Genomic DNA, 24,125 nt, shown 5'->3' with positions numbered 1-24,125 from the left:
ACTCTTTCCTCGGATGCCAGAAAGTCCACTCCTTTTCCCTAAGTTTCTAGAATCCTATTTCCCTGACACTTGCCATTGAATAGAATGTAGTTTCCCTACGTCTTGCCTTTCTAGCTGCAAGTTTACCTCCCCAAACATGGAACAAAAGCTCTTCTAATATCTATAGTGAAAGAAAGAAAGGAAAGCAGAGCAAAGTTAGTCCTGTTAATGCGATTAGGTATCATTATAGGGTATTTTCCTCATTCCCCAGAAGTGGAATGATATAATTCTCATTTTGCAGAGCAGAAAACTAGGACTTCAGTGGTCAGGGGCATAATGAAATATCCTCCTCTAAAAGACAACCTACTGTACCTTGTACCACTAAGAAATAGGAATAGAACTTAGTGGGCTTCTTTGTATTTTGGAGGTAGCATACGTTGCACTTGAGAATACTGCTCTAAGAAATTTATCAAGTGACTTGGAAGGCTACCTGTTTCAAGTGAGGCCTAGCATAGGCTTTTGTTATAGGTCCAATCCTGTCAATTAGCAGGAGCTACTTAAGCCATAGGATTCAGTTGCTCTGATTGTACTACAGGTATCTGTGAAAGATGAGACTCTCTCGCCGCCACAACAGGAGTGTCTCAGAGCAGACCTGAAGTATTCTGGTGTAAGGTGGGGCCTTCTGGGGCAGAGAACTATTCTCCAAATAACAGCTCCTAAGATGTTACCAGATCCTGGCAGGCTCTGAGTGCCTCAACATGCAATCCCAAGAGCAGTGCATCATGTGCTAAGATCAGCAGATGCCTTGATTCACCAAGTCAGGTAGGTACAGCAACAAACCAATGCACTATGGAAATGGCACACTCAGAATCTGCCCTGGGCATGAGTCCAGAAGGCATGAGTAAATGAGATGCTTACATGCATGTCACCTGTCTTGGTTGCAATAACACTTCTTCCCTAACTCACACTATGGCCTCACTGAAGAAGGTTCCCTATGATCAACTGATGAGTCTGGTTGACAGATGGTTCACTTACGTGCAGCTGGCCTGTAGAACATGACAGACTCAGCAAAGATACCAGCTGGCTCAGGATAATACCTTGGGGGTCGGGGTGCTGTCTCTGAGAGCTGTGCGGAACCAACGGCTGATGGGTCCAGGTCCCCCGTATCTAGATTCTATGGGTGCATGACCCACTTACAGAACTCATGCTTCCTGGCTCTGCTCAGAGGTCTGTTCCATGAGCTCAAGTGATCAACTGCACTTGGTGACAACACGTGGCCAGCCCAGTAGTACATGCTCTGCTCTCTTTTCCTCACCCCTGCACCCTTGGGATTATGCTCTTTAATAACATAATATGACATAAGTATTAGCTTCAGGTTTCACTTTCTGGGGAACAAAGAATAGAATATCTTTCTCTCCACTCCTAAGGTTTCATTGTGTTAAAATACACTTAACAAAATGTACCATGTTAACCATTTTTAAGTGTATAGTTCGATGGTATTAAATATCTTCATCATCACCATCCATCTCTAGAACTCTTTTCATCTTGTAAAACTAAAACTCTATACCCATTAAATACTAACTCCCCATTCTCCTTTCCCCCACAACCCCGGCAACCACCATTTTACTTTTTGTCTCTAAGATTTCGAACACCCTAAGTATCTTTTCTGAACATACAGTATTTGTCTTTTTCTAACTGGTTTCCTTCTTTAGCATAATATCCTTAATAATAATATTGTTGTATATGTGAGAATTTCCTCCCTTTTCAAGGATGAATAATATTCCAGTGTATGTATACAGCACATTTTGCTTGTCTATCATCTATCCATGGAAACTCAGATTGCTTCCACATTTTAACTCTGTATGTGTCCATTAGATCTAGTTGGTTAAGTCCTCTATTTGCTTACTTATCTTCTGTCTAGTTGTTTTATCCATTATTGAGAGTGGGGTATTGAAGTCTCCAATAATTATTACAGGACTGTCTACTTCTCCCTTCAGTTCTGTCAGTTTTTGCATCATGTACTTTACTGGTCTGTCATTAGGTGTACAAGTGTTTGTAATTGTTATGTCTTCCTGTTGAATTGGATATTTTATTAATATATGAGGACCCTGTGACCCTCTTTGTCTTTTGTAAACTTTTTTTTTTTTTTGAGACAAGGTCTCACTCTGTTGCCAAGGTCGGAGTGCAGTGGCATAATCATGACTCATTGCAGCTGTGACCTCCCCAAGCTTGAGAGATCCTCCCACCTCAGCCTTCTGAGTATCTGGGACTATATGCACATGCTACTATATCTGGCTAATTTTTAAATATTTTGTAGAAATGAGGTCTCATTATGTTGTCCAGGCTAGTCTCAAACTCCTGGGCTCAAGTAATCCTCCTGCCTCAGCCTCCAAAGTGCTGGGATTACAGCTGTGAGCCACCACGTCCAGCCTCTTGTAAACTTTTTTGATTTAAAGTCTATTTGGTGGCTGGGAGTGGTGGCTCATGCCTGTAATCCCAGCACTTTGGGAGGCTGAGGCGGGCAGATTGCTTGAGGCCAGGAGTTTGACACCACTGTGGCCAATATGGCGAAACCCTGTCTCTACTAAAAATACAAAAATTATCTGGGTGTCATGGTATGCGCCTATAATCCCAGCTACTTGGGAGGCTGAGGCATGAGAATTGCCTGAATCCAGGAGGCAGAGGTTGCAGTGAGCTATTTTAGTGTAGCCACTCCTGATCTCCTTTTTGTTTGTTTGTTTCTGAGACGGAGTTTCGCTTTTGTCACCCAGGCCAGAGTGCAATGGCACAATCTTGACTCACTGCAACCTCGCCTCCTGAGTTCAAGTGATTCTCCTGCCTCAGCCTCTCGAGTAGCTGGGATTACAGGCACACACTGCCAAGCCTGGATAATTTTTGTATTTTTAGTAGAGACGGGGTTTCACCATGTTGGCCGGGCTGGTCTCGAACTTCCGACCTCACGTGACCCGCCTGTCTTTGCCTCTCAAAGTATTGGGATTACAGGCATGAGCCACTGCACACAGCCTTGATCTCTTTTGGTTACTATTTGCACGGAGTATCTTTTCCCATAGTTTCACTTGCAATCTATTTGTATCTTTGGATCTAAAGTGATTCTTTTGCAGATAGCATATAGTTAATTATGTGTTTAAATCCATTATACCAATCTTTGTCCTTTGATTAGAGTTTAATCCATTTGCATTTAAAGTAATTCCTGATAAAAAGGAACTAACTTCTGTCATTTTGCTATTTGTTTTCTATATACTTGCCAGCTTTTTTGTCCTTCATATTCTGTATTACTGCCTCCTTTTATGTTTAGTTTATTTTTTTGTAATAAAACATTTAAATTCCTCTTTTCTTTTTGTATACATTCTATAGCTATTTTCTTGGTGGTTTCCAAGGGATTACATTTACCATCCTAAAGTTATAACACTCTAACTTGAATTTATATCAGTTTAACTTTAATAATGTATAAAAACCTCTGCTCCTCTAACAGTTCTACCCAACTTCTTTTGGTTGTTTATGTTACAAAAATACATCTTTATACATTGTGTGCCCCAAAACAAACTGGCAATTCTTTTAAACGCATTCGTCTCTTATGTCATGCAGAAAACAAAAAGTGAAGTTATAAACTGTTGTCACAATAATGCTAGCTTTTTACAACTGGCCATGTATTTACCTTTATTGACATCTTTATTTCTTCACAAGGCTTTGAATTAACTGTCTAGTGTCCTTTCTTGTCAGCCTGCAGGACTCCCTTGAGCATTTCTTACAGGGCAGCGTTAGTGGTAATGAAGTAATGAACTCTCTCAGCTTTTTATGGATCTAGAAATAAATCTTAACTTCTCCCTCACCTTTGAAGGACAGCTTTGTCAGAGATAGGATTCTTGGTTGACAGTTTTTTTTTTTTTTCCTTTTAGTGCTTTGAATGTATCACTCCACTGCCTTCTAGTCTCCAAACTTTCTGATGAGAAATTTGCTGATGATCTAACTGAAGATCACTTGCATATGTGGATCCCTTTTCTCTTGTTGCTTTCAAGGTTCTATTTTTTTTTTTTTTGAGACAGAGTCTCACTCTGTCACCACTCTGTCATGATCTCAGCTCACTGAAACCTCTGCCTCCCAGGTTCAAGTGCTTCTCCTGCCTCAGCCTCCCGAGTAGCTGGGATTACAGGTGTGCACCACCACACCTGGCTAATTTGTGTATTTTTAGTAGAGATAGGGTTTTGCCATGTTGGCCAAGGTGGTCTTGAACTCCTGACCTCAAGTGAGCAGCCCACCATGGCCACCCAGAGTGCTGGGATTACAGGCATTTCATTATAATGTGTTTCAGTGTGGGTCTCTTTCAGTTAGTCTTACTTGAAGTTTGTTGAGTTTCTTAGATGTTTATATTATCTTTCATCAAAATTGGAAAGTTTTCCACCAAAACTAATTTCCAATAGAATACTTCTTCCAATATTCTCTCTGTCCCTTTTTCTCTCTTCTCCTTCTGAACCTCCAACAGTGCATATGTTGATCCTCTTGATGGCATCCTACGGTCCCTTAGACTCTGTTCGCTTTTTTCATTTTTCTGTCTGTTCCTCACACTCAATAATTTTAATTGTCCTAACTTCAATTTCACTGATTCCTTCTTCTGCCTGCCAAATCTGCCTCTGAAACCCTCTACTGAATTTTTCATTTTAGTTACTGTACTTTTCAGCTCCAGAATTCCTTTTCATTTTCTTTTCAGGTTTTCCATCTCTTTACTGTTATTTCCATTTTGTTCATACATTTTGTCTTGATGTTCTCCACATACTCCTTTAGGTCTTTCGATGTCTTTAACACAGTTGTTTTAAGACTTTGTCTAGGCGAATTTATCGCGAGGCCTTTTTCAGGAACAGTTTCTGTTATTTTTTCCTTTGAGTGGGCCATACTTTCCTGTTTCTTTATATACCTTGTGATTCTTGTGAAAATGGGACCTTGAACTTAATGACGTGATATCTCTGGGAATCAAAATTCTCATTCTTCCTGAGGGTTTGCTTGCTTTTTTTTTTTTTAATTTGCTTTTGTTTATTGCTGTTTTTTTTGATTGTTATAGGCTGTCTCTGTGCTGAGGATCAGCATGAGGTACAACCTCAAGGTCTTCTCAGGTCTTTGATGAGCCTGTGGCTTTGCCTGGGCATGCTTGGCAGCTTTCTAATTTTCCGTGTATAAGCAGTTGCTTTGGAATGTATGAGTACTGAATGTCTGGCTCCCAAAGGGAAAAAAGAGAAAAAATGAAGAAAGGAAAAAGGCGGACTGGTCCTTTAAGTACCCCTGGATATCACTTCACCCAGAGGAGGAGGAGGAGGGGCTTGCAATAATGGTGGCAGGCACAACAATGACCACTGCTTCTTTGCACCTCTATAATGAGAAGCAGCAATTACAGCAATTCAGATCACAGATCCTCTACATTTGGAGGAAAAGGTCCTTTTTGCCCATCCTGGCTCCCACAAGCTGTGTGTAGGTTGTTTTAGGAATATGTGCATGGCTGTCTGCTACAGGGTTGAGGGTCGGGAATGGGTGGCTGCTATAAGTTGAGCATCCCTAACCCATAAATCCGAAATCCAAAATGCTCCCAAAACAAACTTTTTGAGCGCCAACATACTCAATGGAAATGCTCACCGGAGCACTTTGCATTTTGGATTTTCAGATTAGGGACGCTCAACCAGTACATATTCTGTAAATATGCCGCAATTCAAAGAAATCCGAAATCCAAAATACCTCTGGTCCCAAGCATTTCAAGTAAGGGATACTCAACCTATACTGTGCTAAGAGCTAAAATTGACCAAAATTAACTGCACTTTACTGTACAAGCCTTTCCCTGGAAGCTGAAAACTTTCAATGGACTTCAGAGTTCCAAAATAGTTACGTCAGAGAGATTCTGCCACTGCAGTTGGTGGTGAGACAGATTCCTGGTGCTTCCTACTGCACTGTCTTCCCAGCATCCTCTCTTTAAAATATCCTTCTATTGTTGATGAACATTGGGTTGTTTCCAGCATGGGGAATTTTGAATCATGCTGTTATATATCTTCTTATACATGTCTTTGTTACAGAAATATACATATTTCTGTTGGATATATTCCTGAATTGGAATTGCTGGGTTATTTGGTCTGCATATGTTCAGTAGATACTGCCAAATAGTTTGCTAAAGTCTGCTCTACTTCTTTGTCCTGCCCCACTTCTTAACAGGTATAGTTGTGGCTAAATATAAGAAAGCAGGGCAAGGAACGGTGGCTCACACCCGCAATCCCAGAACTTTGGGAGGCTGAGGTGGGCAGACTGCTTGAGCCCAGGAGTTTGACACCAGCCTGGGCAACATGGCAAAACCCCACCTCTACAAAAAATACAAAAATTAGCTGGACATGGTAGTATGTGCCTGTAATCCCAGCTACTCGGGAGACTGAAGCAAGAGGATCACCTCAGCCTGGGAGGTCGAGGCTGCAGTGAGCCATGAACGTGCAACTGCCCTTCAGCCTGGGCAACAGAGCAGGATCTTGTCTCAAAAAAAAAAAAAAAAAAAAAAAAAGCAAAAAAAAAAGAAACCAATCTTTATAAATAAAGTTTTCTTGCTTTCTGGCATGTAATAATGCAACAGGTTGTTGGATGAAAAAACTAACTTTCCAACTTTGGAAGTACTGAAGAGGAAATTGATGATAATAGAAAAGATCCCTTTTCTGGAAGAGGTAGAATTAAACAAACTTTAGGATCCTCTCAGTTCCAAGCTCTTAAAATTTTAGTTGATTATCTAGAAATATCTGTTAAGGATAACTTTGTGTCTGCAAATTGTTTGCAAATGGTATAGCAAGGTATAGCTCTATATCTACATATATACATGTATGTCTGTATATATGTATTATATATACTCACATACATACATATACACATACATACAGAGACAGCATGCACACTAGAAATAATTAGAAAGAAAAAGGAAATGCAGCAAAATGTCAGATGTTCATAGTACTATTCTCTCACATTTTCTCTAGCTTTAAAATTTTCAAAATAAAATATTGGGAAAAAATAAAAAAATAAGGTCCTGAGAACAAAACACTTTAAACAAAATTTTATGACACCTCACAGGTATGTTATATATTGTATCCTACTTTCTCTAAATACTGTGTGCTGTGGACTGAACGTTTGTGTTCTCCTCCCACCCCTGGGGATTCATATGTTGAAGCCCCAGCTCTCCATTTGACTGTAGTTGGAGACAGGGCCTTTAGGGCAGTAATGAAGGTTAAATGAGGTTATATAGGTAGGCCCCTAATCCAAGAGAATTAGTATCCTTAAAGGGACAGACACATTCTCTTTGTGAGTGTGCAGACCAAGGAAAGGCTGTGTGCCGACACAGCAAGCAGGTGGCCATCTGTAACCCAAGGAGAGGGCCCTCACCAGACACCAATCCTGCTGGCACCTGGATCTTAAGACTACCCAGCATCAAGAACTGTGAGAAAATAAATTTCTGTTGTTTAAGCTGCCTAGTTTGTGGTATTCTGTTACAGCAACCTAAGCAGATTAATATTACCATGTAAGCTCTATTTTTATTAAAGTCCTATACATTTCAGACAGGGATTGTATATCCATCAGGTATAATGGGTTGTAATCAAAACCTCATAATACTACATGATGCATATTCCTGGAGTATTTATTTTATTCAATGAGGACAATATAACTTGTTTTCATTTTAAAATATCCACATACATGTTTATTAGATGTAAAATATAAAATTTCCATTTATTTCTAAAACAAATTAGGAGACTTCAAACAAATTTTGTGCTTCTTATGGGATGTCAGCCTTTGTATCTAGATATGCATTCACTTATATGGAAAAGTTAGCAAAGCACTCTTTTTTTCTGATAGTTTAATGAATATATTATTTTTGTTCATTTTCATCTGTTAAGCATTTTATCATGTACCTCTAAAAAGCAAGGACTTTTGTTTTTTGGAGACAGAGTCTTGCTCTGTCACCCAGTATGGAGTGTGGTAGCATGATCACGGCTCACTGTAGTCTCAACCTCTGGGCTCAAGTGATCCTCTCACCTCAGCCTCCCAAGTAGCTGGTACTATTGGCATAAGCCACCATGCCCAGCTAATTAAAAATTTTTTTTTTCTCTTTTAGAGACTGGGTACCACTGTGTTGCCCTGGCTGGTCTTGAGCTCCTAGGCTTAAACAATCTTCCTACCTTGGCCTCCCAAAGTGCTGGGATTACAGACGGTTTAAAAATGCAAGCACTTTTAAAACTACAACCACAATGCCAGTATCACATCTAAAAAACATTAGTAGTAATTCCTTTGTATTATTCAACATCTAATCAATATTCAAATTTCCCTAGCTGTCGTGATATAGAGTATATAAATTAGATTTATATGAATTACACTTAATTTAAATTTAATAAATAGAATTTAAATTAAGCTAGGCACTGTGGCTCATGCTTGTAATCCTAGCATTTTGAGAGGCCGAGGCAGGACGATCACTTGAAGCTAGGAATTTGAGACCAGCCTGGGCAACAAAGCAAGACTTTGTTTCTATTAAAAAAAAAATTAGCTGCGGTAAGGTGACATGTGCCTATGGTCCCAGCTACTCAGGAGGCTGAGGTAGGAGGATCACTTGAGCCTGCAGTGAGCTATGATGGTGCCACTGCACTCCAGCCTGGGCGACAGAGGGAGACTATCACAAAGAAAAAAAACAAACAAAAATAAACCAGAATCTAAATTAGCAAGTGCTTGAATCAGGATTTCGGTAAGATGCAAATATTGTTTCTTATGTGTCTTTTCATCTGTAAGTTCTCAGTTTACCTTTTCTTACCATTTATTTGTTAAAGAAACTGGGTTGTTTGTTCAGTAGAACTTCCCACAGACTGGATATTGTAATTATCCTGTGATATCATTTGACAATTAGATTTAGAGAGAAGCACGGCTTCCATCCATGTCATTACACAAAGTTATTTCTATAGTTAAGGAATTCAGAGGCTCCAAAACACCTTGCTGCATGTTTAAGACTGCCTTTTAGGCCGGGTGCGGTGGCTCACGCCTGTAATCTCAGCACTTTGGGAGGCCGAGGCGGGCGGATCATGAGGTCAGGAGATTAAGACCATCCTGGCTAACATGGTGAAACCCCATCTCTACTAAACATACAAAAAATTAGCCGGGCATGGTGGCGGGCGCCTGTATTCCCAGCTACTTGGGAGGCTGAGGCAGGAGAATTGCGTGAACCTGGGAGGTGGAACTTGCAGTGAGCCGAGATCGAGCCACTGCACTCCAGCCTGGGTGACAGAGTGAGACTCAAAAAAAAAAAAAAGACCGCCTTTTAAAACCTTAAAGAGCTTGATGGACATAATTGGCCTTTTGCAAGAGAAAAGAAATTACTATTACTAAAAATGAAAGTCTCTTTTTTATTTAGATTAATCTTTAAGACATGCTACTAATAAAAATGTCTTCAATTTAAGTCCTTCAATGAAACTCAGATCTATAAGTCAGTTTATTTTTGTTTAAAATGTTATTCACAAATATGTAAGTTTAGTTTGAAAATTATAAATGATGACTGAAAACCAATGAGATAAAAACTATATAAAACTTAAAAATAAAAGAACCATCCTGTAGGGACAAGTGACTACTCATTGGGGGAAAACAACTGACACCAAAATAAATCCCAGATTTAAGTATAAACATAAAATAATTCTAGAGAAAAATTTAGGAGAATATTTTTATAAACTTGGGTTGGGCATAGGAGTGGAGTGACAATCTGACATGAAAGCCAGGTATCATAAAGAAAAAGGCTGACATATCTTACTACACAGACATTTAAGAATCTTCTCTGTTTAAATCCTCCTAAAAACAAAATCAAAATCCCATATTACCATAAACAAATTTTTAAAACAAGTAACATACCAGAAAAAACATTTTCTTTTTTTTTGAGACGGAGTCTCATTTGTGGCTCCAGGGCTGGAGTGCAGTGGCCGGATCTCTCACTGCAAGCCCGGCCTGGGTTTACGCCATTCTCCTGCCTCAGCCTCCCGAGTAGCTGGGACTACAGGTGTCCGCCACCTCGCCTGGCTAGTTTTTTGTATTTTTTTTTAGTAGAGACGGGGTTTCACTGTGTTAGCCAGGATGGTCTCGATCTCCTGACCTCGTGATCCGCCCGTCTCGGCCTCCCAAAGTGCTGGGATTACAGGCTTGAGCCACCGCGCCCGGCCTCAGAAAAAACATTTTCAATATTAATGTCAAAGAATGAAAGAATTTAATAGAGCTTTAAAATGCAGTAAGAAAAATCTCCCTATAGGAAAATGGGCAAAGCTCGTAAAGAGCAATTCATAAAAGAGGTCGGTCACAGTGGCTCACGCCTGTAATCCCAGCACTATGGGAGGCCAAGGTAGGAGCATCACCTGAGGTCAGGAGTTTGAGACCAACACGGTGAAACCTCGTCTCTACTAAAAATACAAAAATTAGCCAGGCGTGGTGGTGCGCACTTGTAATTCCAGCTATGCGGGAGGCTGAGGCAGAAGAATCGCTTGAATCTGGGAGGCGGAGGTTGCAATGAGCCAAGATCGTGCCACTGCACTCCAGCCTGGGAGACAGAGCGAGACTCTGTCTCCAAAAAAAAAAAAAAAATCACAATGGGATATCATTTCAGATGAAAATGGATAGCCAATGTACTCCCATACAGTTGATGAGAACATAATCTGTTAAACCTTTTAGAAGGAAATCTAGGCACACTTGTTAGAGGAAAGTTGTGTATGCCCTTCTTCTGGGAATCTATCCTAAGGAAATGGTGAGAAAAACACAAACACATATATAAAAAAATATTCATTTGTGTAGCTTATAATTAGTGAAAAAATGAAAAAAATGCTAACTGCTTATTAGTAAACAAATGGTTAAATAAGTTTCAGAGACTCAAAATACAGGTATAATATAATCTTATTTGTTAAAAAATTCAAATATGTATAGAAAACATGTGGAAAGATGTAAAGCCTGCATATCTACAGGGGAGGAGGGGCTGAAGGGAGAGAGAGAGCTTGAGGTATATCATCCCTCAATGAGAAGATTATGAGTAATTTTCACTTTGTTCCTTCTTTCTGTATCGTCTGAAAATTTCCCAAGATCATGCATTACAAATTATATGCAGAAAAAGTAATGATATTTGGAGGAAAAAACACACAAGATTTTTCTAGTTTAATGTTCTGTTTCTAATCACAGCAGCCAAGGACATTTTGTGAAAAGCATGCTCACATTAAGTTATGTAGTAGAAATACTTCTAATTTTATCTATTTATTTGTTAATTTAGCCTAAATGGTATTCTTTAACTACATTTTAGTCTGAAACTTCACAGAATAGTTTTTTAAAAATGTTTTTCTATTTATGAATCACTTTGCTATTTTCACATTATGTCCAGTATGTGTCTTTAAACATATATACTATAGTTCCTTTAACTCTCATTGATATAAAACACAGCTAACTTAAACATTTTAAAATAAACCAACATAGAAATTCCTACATTTTCTCTAATATAAGTTTTAAGACAGGGAAATACTATTCGATCAGGCCTCTAATTGGCTGTATAGAAAAGAAACCACTTTGCCAATTATTTCATGAATGTAAGGAAACAGTGAAGAGCGAGATAAGGACAGAGGACACCGAAGAAATGAGCAGGTTTAATGACTGTATTGAAAAGGACTCACCAAAATGACACCCAAGCTCCACAGGTCACAGGACTCATCGTAGCCATTCTGATTCAAGAGCTCTGGGGCTGCGTAATGAAGGGTGAAGCATGGAGTCTTCAGGGGCTGATTATCCGGTGGCTTTAGCCGTGCAAACCCAAAATCAATTATTTTAATTTCCAAATTGTCGTTTTCATCGGTGAACAATAAATTCTGCAAGATATCAATGCTTACATTAGTTTCTCACTAGACATGTCTTGGGATTTGCTGATCCTATTTATGTAATACTTTGTATACTGATAGTTGATTCATGTGCAGAGAGGTCTCATGGGGAGGCTCGAGGGCGGGACATCAGTGCACTACTGCTCTCTGCCTGATGCTTTTTGGTATTATTTCAATTTTACCATGTCATGTGAAACATTTTTCAACTGCACCATGCCTCTTCTGATGTCAGACCCTTTGTCTAAGCTTTTCCCTCTGCTCGTGTTTGTCTTCTGCTTCCTCCACCAACCTACCTCCCCTCATCTACTCCTCATTTAGAGATACCTTCCTAACCATCCTACCAAACTGAAGTGAAAACTTTTAATATTTTTTCCTAAGCCTATTTACTTTTCCTTTCTGGGACTTAGCACCTCTGTATTGTTAGTTTAATGTCTTCATCCCCATTATGTCATAGTTCCATAAGGACAGGGACTATGTGTCTACCTTATTTTTGACCCTACCCCAGGGCCTGGCACAGACATAGAGTAGGTGCTTTGGTAAATATGTGTTCATTGAACAAAGTCATAAATAAAATAGCTATATAATATCTAGTATTGCCTACTGAAGACGACATGGTGGAGATATCCACTACATTTCAGAAATATTTTCTCCAACAGCTAATACTTAAACATATTTTGATACTTAGGGATATTATCCCTCAAATATTCAGAAAACATTATTATTTTGAATCATTCATCCACCAAGGCTTCTTGATCACTAAGACTCTGTAGTACTACTTTTGTATTTATCACATAATTAATAAATACTTACTGATGCACAAATTATTTTAATAAGTACATTAAGCTAGTACTGAAAGTAAGCGAAATCTGATTATATCACCTTTAGGCATCCTAACAAAATCCACTATACCTTCATAGTCATTAAATTATTCCCAGCTCTGGAACATCATTTGCTTTGTTAATGCTATTCTAGCTGAAATAAAACACATTATAGAAGGTATCACTGATGCAAAGAAAAAAAATCTCCTAAGCCTTCCATCTGAAAATGAATAAAGTGGGTGGAAAGAAAAACAAAAATATTAACTAAAAATTGTCTTAAATTCTCTAGCATACAGTGTTTAATCATGAATTTGTGACACTGAAGTCACAGCCGGGGTTGATGGATGTGTGCTTGGGAGAATCTTTCAGCAAGTAACACCTGAGCCCCTTTGCACTGCAAAGCACTGTCCACACAGAACAACTGAATGAACCACAGCTGGCCTCGTCTTCATTGACCCTGCTAAGTCTTTGGAAATGACTATGTTTATTCTATATTAAGACTGGAAAAGGGCTTCCCTGATTTTAGTTCCTTTTTTTTTGAGACAGTCTTGCTCTGTCTGTGTGCAGTAGTGCAATCTCGGCTCACTGCAACCTTCACCTCCTGGATTCAGGTGATTCTGGTGCCTCAGACTCCCAAGTACCTGGGATTACAGACGCCTGCCACCATGCCTGGCTAATATTTTTTTTGTATTTTTAACAGAGATGGGGTTTTGCCATATTGTCCAGACTGGTCTCAAACTCCTGTCCTCAAGTGATCCGCCTGCCTCAGCCTCCCAAAGTGCTGGGATTACAGGCATGAGCCACCGCGCTCAGCCAATTTCAGTTCTTAAAGCGGACGAAGTGAGAGGACGTGGCAATCACTTTAATTTGGTGACTTTAATCCACTCCTCCTATCCTGAATATGTAAAATTGAGAAACACTGCTCATTTGCCTACCTCTTCTCTCAAAGTTCAAAGTTACAGACAGTTCTACATGGAGGAGGGTGTGCCTAGTCAGCAATGGTGGGAAGTAACCATTCAATCCCCTTTTATCCTCATCTCAAGTTCTGCCTGAAACAAATTTGATGTATGCAACTTTTCTTAATCTCAGAAGAGTATGGGACAAGTTTAAAAAATACAAGGCAGCTTACTAAGAATGTCAGCCAGCCTCTAAATTTATCTGACTCTTACCTAGACTTACGATTCTGCCTATGCAGAAAATGAATCCACATAGCTTCCTACCAAAAGAAAGATAATCAGACCTTAAAGTGCACATGGGAAAAATACTAAACTTTTAGTTTAGAAATAATATACACTGCCATTTAAAAGTCAAAGTGAAAGACATTTTATTATGAAAATGTTAGTTCAAAGGTACATTTTCATTTCTCCAAAATCTAGTTTGATTTAGAACTATAATTGTAGTAGAATGTCCTAAATAATCTAACAGTTCTGCCCCATTTCAAGTGAGTATTTCAAAGAAAAGCCTTATAATAAATAAGAAGAATTAAGCTACATAAGTATCTTTTTATCAGGAAAGGAGGAATGCAAACCTAAATTCTGCAAGAGAGGACAGTTGCCTCATTTGAGACTCATGAGGTGACAGATGGCCAGTTATCAAAGAATAAAACATGTGAAAATGAATTCTATACAGTCATGGAACAGATCTTTTCAATTAAAAAAAACTACATGCTTGTTCCTTGTCTATCAAGAAAACATTTAAGGGGTGTGCTTTCACATTTAAAAATAGACAGCTAATCTCCAATGTACAGAGCACCATATTTTCAGTGGGCGTTATGTAGGAGAGTGAGAACTATGATGAAGGAAGCAGGGGGGAGCTATCATAGTTGCAAGTTAATAAAACAGAATTTACTTTTGATTAATTACTAGTAATGTGAATAATGGTAATAGAAAATACACAGACAGAAGTTTAAATACATGAAAGGAATAAACCAAATATACTTTAATGCACAGAATTCCATTAAAAATTTTCTTTTCCATGTGAAGTAGAGAAGAAAAGAATTCCATTTGAAAACATCCTCTTTTTCTAATAATTCAAGATACTGAAGTAAAAGGCAGAAACAGCACTTTTAGAGAAATATTCGTTTGTGGCTTAATCACAAAAGGAACATCAAATAAGTTAATATTTTATATATACTCGAGAATGTATTATAATCACATGATAATTAAAGTTCTATTTTGGAGAGAATATGTATAATATTGTATATGGTAAAGGATGAGTCATCATTATCTTTTTATACAGTATTGATTTTTGTTTTTCAATTTTAATTATTTTGTTGATTTTCTAAAAGGAGAGAATTTTCATAGTTTTGATACTAAAAAGGGATCATTCTAAGAGAATGTTCTTTATTAGCCTTCCATAAGAGGAGATATATAAATAGCTGTTACTTTTGCATTGCTACATATAGTTCTATAAATATTATAGCACGATCATAGAAAAGCACATAGAAAGATGGCATAACTAATTAAACCAAGACAATTCTTTAAGTATTTAGAATACAATTATATACATTTTTATTCATGAGCTAACCAATTTGATTACAAATGTAAAAAATAAGTTTTCAAAATACATCATTTGGGAAAAACCCTCTAAAATTATATGTAAGAGATATTATTTTCTGTTATAAAAATTTCCATTGCTATTTTTAGTCCACAACTGTTGCATAAAGTATTTTTTCCATAAAAGGCTCTCCCACTTACAAATATAACCTCAAGATGATCCGCTGGCAAAAAATAAACAAAGACAAATTTATTTTAGACTGAAATATAAAAGAAAAAAAAATCCAAGAAACATATTTTCAATTATCTATTTTACAGCTTTGAAAAGTAAAAAAATAAGGAAACCTCCCCAGAAACTTCCCACATGTTTGGGAGATCTTTAATAATGATGCTAGATTGAATTACATAAGAGATCAAGTGATTTTGTACCTCAGGTTTCAAATCTCTGTGCACCACTCCAACATCATGCATGTGGCTGACAGCTGAAACAAGCTTCCTCATGATATAGCTGGCTTCCGTCTCACTGAAGTGCTTCTTTCTCTTAATGCGTTCAAACAGTTCTCCCCCATTCAGAAGTTCCATCACCAGAAACGTGTGAAGCTAGAAAAGAAAAAGAATAATGTGGAGGGCCTTTCTGAAGCACAGAAGTCTATTAACATATAAAACATTTATTGACTATCTACCACCAACACGTTTAAATAATCCCTTGTTAAAATAATCAGTGGCAATCCTCGTATCTTAGAGGAAAGAGCTGAAAGATAATGTAGCTGTTTTATAATTCTATTTTGGTAATGGAAAATTTCAAGTACTGCAGTGAAATCTTTATACTGTATATCCTTTTTCCCTTCTGTGATGAATTCTTTCATTTGCAGTGTTTTGTTTTAAGAGATGAAGTCTCTAAAAAGAAATCTACCCTTGAATTCCTGGGCTCAAGGGATTCTCTCATCTCAGGCCTCCTGATGAGCTGGGACTATCGGTGTGCAACTGCACCCAGCTAATTCTTTCATTTGAATTCCATTCCAACCCTCCCTTATCAAGTTTACACATCTTTCTTTTTAAACTGCTGACAATAACGTGACAATAATATGAAGTCACTTGCTTTAAATAATATAGAATCTGATACTGACTGAGTAGAATGGGCAAGTGCCCACGTGAAGCCTGGCACACCCATTCAATGGTAAATTAATCTTTTAAAAAAGGTATTGAGGCCGGGCTCAGTGACTCACACCTGTAATCCCAGCACTTTGGGAGGCTGAGGTGGGAGGATTGCTTGAGGTCAGGAGTTCAAGACCAGCTTGGTCAATACAGTGAGACTCCGTCTCTACAAATAAATTACAACATAAAAGTTTAAAAAGGTATTCTTTGATATTGTCATTTTGAACCTCCTGTTAGGACTCAACAGATTAGTTTCAGGGTTCCTGTTAATATTCATTACAAATACCTATAACTCACTATGGGTTTTTGCTTTAATCCCAGTAGTATTATCTTAATAGTTACTTTGTAAATTATATGTTTACCATGCTTTTTCTTCCCCACCCCTGGCCCTCTTCTGTCAGAATGCATAATTTCCAAAGGAACTATCAAAAAGCAAAGGGCTATATAATCCCAGCACTTTTGGAGGCCAGGGTGAGAGGACTGCTTGAGCTCAGGAGCTCAAGACCAGCCTGGGCAACATAGTGAGACCTCATCTCTACAAAAAATAATAACAAAAATTAGCCAGACATGGTGGTGCACACCTATAGTCCCAGCTACTCAGGAGGCTGAGGTGGGAGAATCACTTGAGCTCAGGAGGTCAAGGTTGCAGGGAGCTGTCATTGCGCCACTGCACTCCAGCCTGGGTGACAGAGTGAGACCCTAGCTCAAAAAAGAAAAAAAGAAAGGACTTAATCAGCTCTCAAATGAACACAAATGGTTTAGAAAAAGATATCATGGCAATATACTGAATTCAGGTGCCATGCATTATAAGGCCAACATCACTTCACAAACAAAATGTTTCTTTCTGTATTAGCAAAACTTAAAATAAACTGCTTCATAAAAAAGATAATTGTAAGTACATTATCCTGAACACATTAGACAAATTGTAGAGTGAACGACCCTTCTAAAAAGAAAATTGCTCCCAGCCTACTAGACATCAAACTGAGTTTCTACATCAGATAAAGTCAAGCTTGCAGGTCTGCTACAAATATAGGCTGGTGAGCTTTAAAAAAGATGTAAGGCAATACTCGTAGTGGTGTAAGAATAGATTTAGAGTTCAACCTGGATTTGAAAGTCAATTCTATTATTTATTCATGATCTTGGGATGCTACTTTATCTTATCAATTCTAGTATCTTTTTCAATAAAATACAGATAACAATGAGAAAATGTATGTGTGGTAGAGCTTGAATGATGGCCCTCCAAAGATGTTCATATCCTAATGTACAGAACCTGTGGCCGTTACCTTAGAAGGATGGCAAAAGGGCCTTCTGAGATGTGATTAGTAAATTAAGGATCTTGAGATGCAAGATTATCCTGAATTACTCATCAGAGTTACCAGTATGAGATGAGACCCTGGAGGCAAGATCTTAGAGTGATGCATGGAAGGTTCACAGTCAAGGAAATGTTGGGGGGTGTCTAGAAGCTACAAAAGGCAAGTAAATGGGTTGTCCCTTAGAGCCTTCAGAGCAGTGGTCCCCAACATTTTTTTTTCTTTTTTTTCTTATTTTTTTGAGACAGGGTCTCACTCTATCACCCAGGCTAGAGTGCAGTGGTGCAGTCTTGGCTCACTGCAACCTCTGCCTCCCAGGTTCAACGGATTATCCCACCTCAGCCTCCAGAGTAGCTAGGACTACAGGTGCACAACACCACGCCTGATTAATTTTTTTGTATTTTCTGGTAGAGATAGGGTCTCACCATGTTGGCCAGACTGGTCTCTAACTCCTGACCTCCAGTGATCCACCTGCCTCGCCTTCCCAAAGTGCTGGAATTACAGGCGTGAGCCAGGCCTGCAACTTTTTTGGCACCAGGAAGTGGTTTCATGGAAGGCAATTTTTCCACGGACGAGGGGAGGCAGTAGTGGGGTGGGACAGGCACTGGATTCTCATAAGGAGTGCTGCAACTCAGATCCTTCGCCATGCGCAGTTCACAACAGGGTTTGTGCTCCAGTGAGAATCTAATGCTGTTGCTGATCTGCCAAAAGGTGGAGCTCAGGTGCTAATGCTGGCTCACCTGCCGCTCACCTCCTGCTGTGCACCTGGTTCTGCTCAAGAGGGAACCAGCCCTGGTGACAGCTTGACTTTAAGCCAATGGGCCTGATTTTGGACTTCTGACCTCCAGACTGCAGGATAACAAATTTGTATTGTTTTAAGTTTGTGGTGATTTGTTGCAGCAGCAATAGCAAACTCATGGAGTATGTGAAACGCATATCATGGCACACAAAATGAACTACACTACTGCACAAAGGATGAAGACCTACTATAACCAGTTTCACCCATTAGTTGAAGAAAAGACTGGATACAAGGATGATCTAGGCAACCGTGCCACCATTATGAGAAAACCCAAGATACACTACAACCGCGTATTAGATTGATAATGTATTTATACTAGTTTGTATAGGATTACATCATGTGACAATTTATATTTTAGTAATTCCTGAATATATAAATAGCAAAACATCTACTTAATTTGTGACATAAATAAAAAATTAGAAATGTTGTTCGTGGGACCTGATGTTAGTCTGAAGGTCAGAGATCAAATATCTTTTCTGGGATGTAGTTAGGGGCACAGTTGCTAACCCGGAGGGGAGCATCTAAGATCATCCATTGATTCCTCGAATGATGTCAATTTCCTCTATGTCATCTTCAACAGGAGACTATCTAGTGAGCCTCTTCTTAAGCACCTTCGTGGCCAGGGGACTCATTACCTCCTCTTGTGTTGAGTGGCTTGATGAGGCAACAGGAGGTAGAGGATCAGGGACAGCAGTTCCCTGAGTCCTTGCTTCAGTGGCATTTCTTTTCTGACTATAAGAACCAAAGAGTGAGTAGAGGATGATGCCATTTTGGGATGCTTACTGCCAGATGTGATTCTGCCTTCCCTAAGGCAGTAGTGCAAAGTAAGTAAAAGCTTGTTGGGCTCTGAAGTTGGACTGTGTGGATTCAGATCCCGGCCTTATCACACTTACCAACTGTGAGACCTGTTACTTAACTTCTGTGAGTGTCCATTTTCTCACCTCATGGACCTATGGTAAGGACTGAATAAGGTAATACATGCAGAGTGCCTGGTACAGGACCTAGACCACACAAGATATGTGACAATAAATGGAGCAGCTATTGTGGCTATGGTGCTACTGCTGCTGCTGCCTGGTCTCACCATGATGTATCATTCCTGGCAACAGCACTCAAGGATATTTCAGTGTGGTAGAGAACTGGCCCCCATTGATCCTAGGTCACAGATATTATGAGAGCACAACAGACAGAGCCCAGAACTGGAGTACAGGTTCTCCTTATTAGATTCGCCATTGACGTGCTATGTGACCTTGGACAAGTTTTATGACCATTCCAAATCTCAGTTTCTTCATTGGTAAAATTAGGACAAAGCACATTCAGGATTGGTTCGTTCTCTTGTGCCTCCAAGTTGTCTTAAGTAGGACTGCATCACCCCACCTGGTCTCGGGGGCAGAGAATAGTGTAATGGAGCAATTTTTGTCATGTGTGAGGTTAGCAGACACGAACTGGACACATTGGTGTCCTCCCATAGTTCCTGTTGCAAAGCAAGACTGAGAGCAGAAGAGGGGGCAGCATGATCTGGCCAGGGTTCTCAGCAGAATTTACCACCTGGAGCTAGAAGATAAAAGGAGTATCTTTGCTTTCTGCTTCCTATTTGTCCTTTAGCTTGCATTAATTAGGCTCCAGACTCTCTCAGTTCTATTCTATAAGTGAAAGGGAAGTTGGAGGCTCAGAATTCCTGAGTCCGGAGAAGTATTCCAGGATTAAGTTATGGTGGGTAGCAGCAGCATTGGCAACAAGCACATTGTAGCTAGTGACTGCACCACTGAGCTCCTGTTCCTCCGTCTTCCTGTCATAGGTGGTAACTGCTGAGTGAGAAAAGCATGAGAAGTGAAGGGATAACCTGATTTGGGGTTGGGAAACAGTGTGTGGCTGGGGAGGGTTTGGGAGGGTGGTTTCTCTGCCCTTTCTGGTGGTTGGGTGATGTTCTATATCCCTGACTCTGACCCAGTAGCACCAATAAAACTGGTGAAAAGTACAACCTTGTAAGTGAATTAGTACACACAGGAAAAAAAAAAAAAGTAGGATACCTGATCATGAAAAACTTCATGCAACTTCACAATATTGGGGTGTCCTTCACAGAGTTTCAGAGCTGTTATTTCCTTCTGAGTATTGGCTTCCATCCTGCAAGATGAGACACTTAGCGCCCACATGTCTCTTCAAGAAAGCTTTTACATCAGTACTGCCCCAAGACTAATTTAGTTTTATTTACAGTGCATTCAGAATATACATGCTACCATATACCGTAATGAGGTTTCCATGAAAGTAATGAATTATACCACACACCAGAAAAAGTAACATTCTGGAGAAAATTATTATTTCTGAGTCAGAAAAGTACAAATCATATGAGGAAATGAATGCTCTATTTGCCTGACAATTTAGCAATAAGAATATGCAATCTTAACAATAATCATCAGTTACCAAAACAACTAGATGGCTCTCAGAGCTATCAGTAGCTTGCTAAATAATTTTAGAGAAAAATATTTCAAATACACAACTAGTAGAAATGGCACCAGCTGCCAAAATCACTAAGTGAGGCTGATTAAATATGTCACTGTCACAAAGACGTTTTCTCTAGATAAACTCAAAAGCAAATAAGACTATGATGCCTGTCTAAAATGGATTACTTTATCAGCAAATATCAATTAGAGCTAAAAATATAATGGACCAACTGATGAGCCAAGTGGTTAAACCTATAGGTAAAAAAGCCTTACAATATAATACTGGTTTCATTTTAAATAAATATCTCTTAATTTACAGAATTCATGAATACATAAGAAATAATATTATATTATAAATGATCATACCTTTTGCTGATTATTTTGACTGCAAAAGCTTGGTTACTTTTTTTATGCACGCACTTCCGACAAATTGAAAAACTACCTTCTCCCAGTGGTTTGTCCTTCAAATCTAGGTCATAGTGTTGATAGAATGGAGAGTCCTGTTAAGAAATCAACATCATTTAACTTCAGAAAATGTCAGTAATACACAAGGGATCAATAAAATTGTAGAGTAAAATAAAATCATTAATATTAATAAACAGGAATAGAATACATTTATAATCTAAAATTCATCTTACTTTATAGGTAATTTCTATTTTCATCTACACAATTATTTACGATACATGATTCTCTATAATTGTAAAAAGAAGCTCATTCAACTTGACGTTAATATTCTAGGGAAAACAGTGCTGTATCCCACTGTTAAAATTGCACTTTAGTTGAATTACTAGACTTAAGAACATTAATTAGAGTTGGTATTTAAACACTCACGAAACCTACAAATATGTCATATAAGTTACCACATCTATATACCTTCATCATTGCACTCCTGGCAACATTTGTCACTCCAGGACGTTCAACTCCCATGTGAAACTGAAGAGGGTCTATGACAGCTGCATTACGCTTGAATAGGATGGAAGGAGCAACAAAGGAATAGCCCTAAAAACAAGACAAAGAAAGATAAGGAAAAACAACTTGCAGTTTTCCAGTTTAACACAGATTAGATTGTAATGACTTTTACTTTCTTAGAAAAACACTCAAATATTTGTTGAGATGAGTCTAATTTTATTCTATTTGCAATCTAAAATGCAAGGTTATTTCAAATCATTTGAAAAATGCTGTTCAGAAGGATATAATGCCATCTTCTGGTAGAACTAAACCAATTCAAAAATAAAGGTAGAAAAAGACTTCTTCACTTTTCCACCCCCAAAATCAGACTCATAGATGAAATTCTCCTGGTTTGCTGATAAAAATTTGTTTATAAACATAACTAACTTCTCAAAAAAAGGATATAGTCAAGGTATTAAACAAAGTGGTCTTTATTTTTTTTTGAGACTGAGTCTGGCTCTGTTGCCCAGGCTGGAGTGCAGTGGTGCGATCTTGGCTCACTGCAACTTCTGCCTCCTGCGTTCAAGCCATTCTCCTGCCTCAGCCTCCCAAGTAGCTGGGATTACAGGCACATGCCACCATGTCTGACAGGGTTTCACCATGTCTCGAACTGGTCTTGAACCCCTGACCTCAAGTGATCAACCCACCTCAGCCTCCAAAAGTGCTGGGATTAAAGGCCTGAGCCACGAGATCCGGCCACACAGTGGTCTTTAAATGCTATTGTTTTTCAAATTGGAAAAATGGCAAGTCTCATTAAAGTTAGTTTCTAATTTAGCAATTATTTGATTCTTATTAATATCTTCAAAATAATTAAATTTAAAATTGAGTTTTGGAAAGGAACAAAGTCCAATGGCAGAATGATGCTCTCAGCCAAGTGGTACAAAGATGGATGATTAATCCGTTCAAGTTAGAACATTCACTAATCAACAAACGTTTAAAAAAAAGTTCAATAAGTGCCCAGTCACATACTAGACAGTGATAAGCAAAGAAGAAAAGACACAGTCTGGATGGCCAGATTAAGCCATACTAAAGGTATACTTATAGAGGTCAAAGAAGCTAAGTTCTGATGCCATTTAATAGTTAGAATATTTTACCTTGTGTGACAAATGTCCTTTTCTAAATATAATAAAAATCTAAATCTTTTTAAAGAGTTAGCAGTTAAGATTAGTTACTGAAGGTAACGAATAAGGTAATATTGTGGGAGGCCAAGGCAGGAGGATCGTTTGAGGCCAGAGTTCAAGACCAGTTTAGGCAACAAAGTAAGACCCTGTTTCTAAAAAAAAAATTTTACATTAGGTGGGTGTGGTGACATGTACCTGTGGTCCCAGCTATTCAGGAGGCTGAGGCAAGAGGATCCCCTGAGCCAAGGAGTTAAAGGCTGCAGTGAGCTATGATCATACCACTGCACTCCAGCCTGGGTGACAGAGTAAGACCTTGTTTTTAAAAAAAAAAAAAATTTTTTTTTGCTGGACGTGGTGGCTCATGCCTGTAATCCCAGCACTTTGGGAGGCCAAGGCTGGATGCGGTAGCTTATGCCTGTAATTCCAGCACTTTGGGAGGCCAAGGCAGGAGGGTCACTTGAGGCCAGGAGTTCAAGACCAGCTTAGGCAACACAGCAAGACCCTATCTCTGCAAAAAATAGAAAAATTAGCTGGGTGTGCTGGTTTGCACCTGTGGTCTCAGCTATCCCAGAGGCTAAGGTGAGAGGATTGCTTGAGCCCAGGATTCTGAGGCTGCAGTGAGCTAGGACAGCACTGCTGCACTCCAGTCATCGGAGTGAGACCCTGTATGCATAAAGAAAAAATTTTTAATATGAATAGAGGTAAAATAAAAGATTATTGTATTTTCTATAAAAGAGTCTGAACAAAAATAAAATTTCAGGTATAAAATTAAAACTTCCCTTATATCAAAAATAATCACATCAACAATATCTGCTATTGAGCAAACTATAAGCTTCGGTTAACAATCTGCAATATTTCTGCACTTAATAATTTAGAAGATATTAAAGAATCCTGTTTTTACGGTGCCAACAAAACTACTTCAATATGGGAAATTTAATCTTTCCTTTCAAAGGACATATGGCCAATGTACATGTGCACAGGCTGGGAAATTACCTGAAACAGCTTCTCAGAGCTCTGGGGCAGGGCTGCAGGAGAATAAGTGGGATCCATTTCTGTGAACTCTTCTGCAAAGTTACTCACGTCTAATTCATCTCGAATGACCGGCTTAAATGGTGCAGGCACTTTTTTGGCAGCTAAATCATCCCAATTTATTTTCTAAAACAAAGAAAGT

At 38.8% G+C, this 24,125-nt stretch overlaps 1 protein-coding gene across 8 annotated transcripts in view; it reads right to left on the bottom strand.

The window, feature by feature from the left end:
• RPS6KA5 (ribosomal protein S6 kinase A5) overlaps positions 1–24,125 on the bottom strand; it is a 197,953-nt gene that overhangs the window by 7,417 nt on the left and 166,411 nt on the right. For all 8 annotated transcript variants that reach the window (XM_003902160.5, XM_009212132.2, XM_017961465.3 and 5 more), the window contains 6 exons: positions 23,948–24,109; positions 21,759–21,884; positions 21,252–21,385; positions 20,475–20,568; positions 15,613–15,783; positions 11,670–11,861 (listed from right to left, as the gene is read on the bottom strand). In XM_003902160.5, the coding sequence (XP_003902209.1) occupies positions 11,670–11,861; positions 15,613–15,783; positions 20,475–20,568; positions 21,252–21,385; positions 21,759–21,884; positions 23,948–24,109 (879 nt within the window). The remainder of the gene's footprint in view (positions 1–11,669; positions 11,862–15,612; positions 15,784–20,474; positions 20,569–21,251; positions 21,386–21,758; positions 21,885–23,947; positions 24,110–24,125) is intronic.

Source organism: Papio anubis, chromosome 7, assembly GCF_008728515.1.
Source record: "Papio anubis isolate 15944 chromosome 7, Panubis1.0, whole genome shotgun sequence".
Lineage (NCBI taxonomy): Eukaryota > Metazoa > Chordata > Mammalia > Primates > Cercopithecidae > Papio > Papio anubis.
Note: the sequence above shows the minus strand (reverse complement) of the source record. Positions and strands in the feature narration are given on the sequence as shown.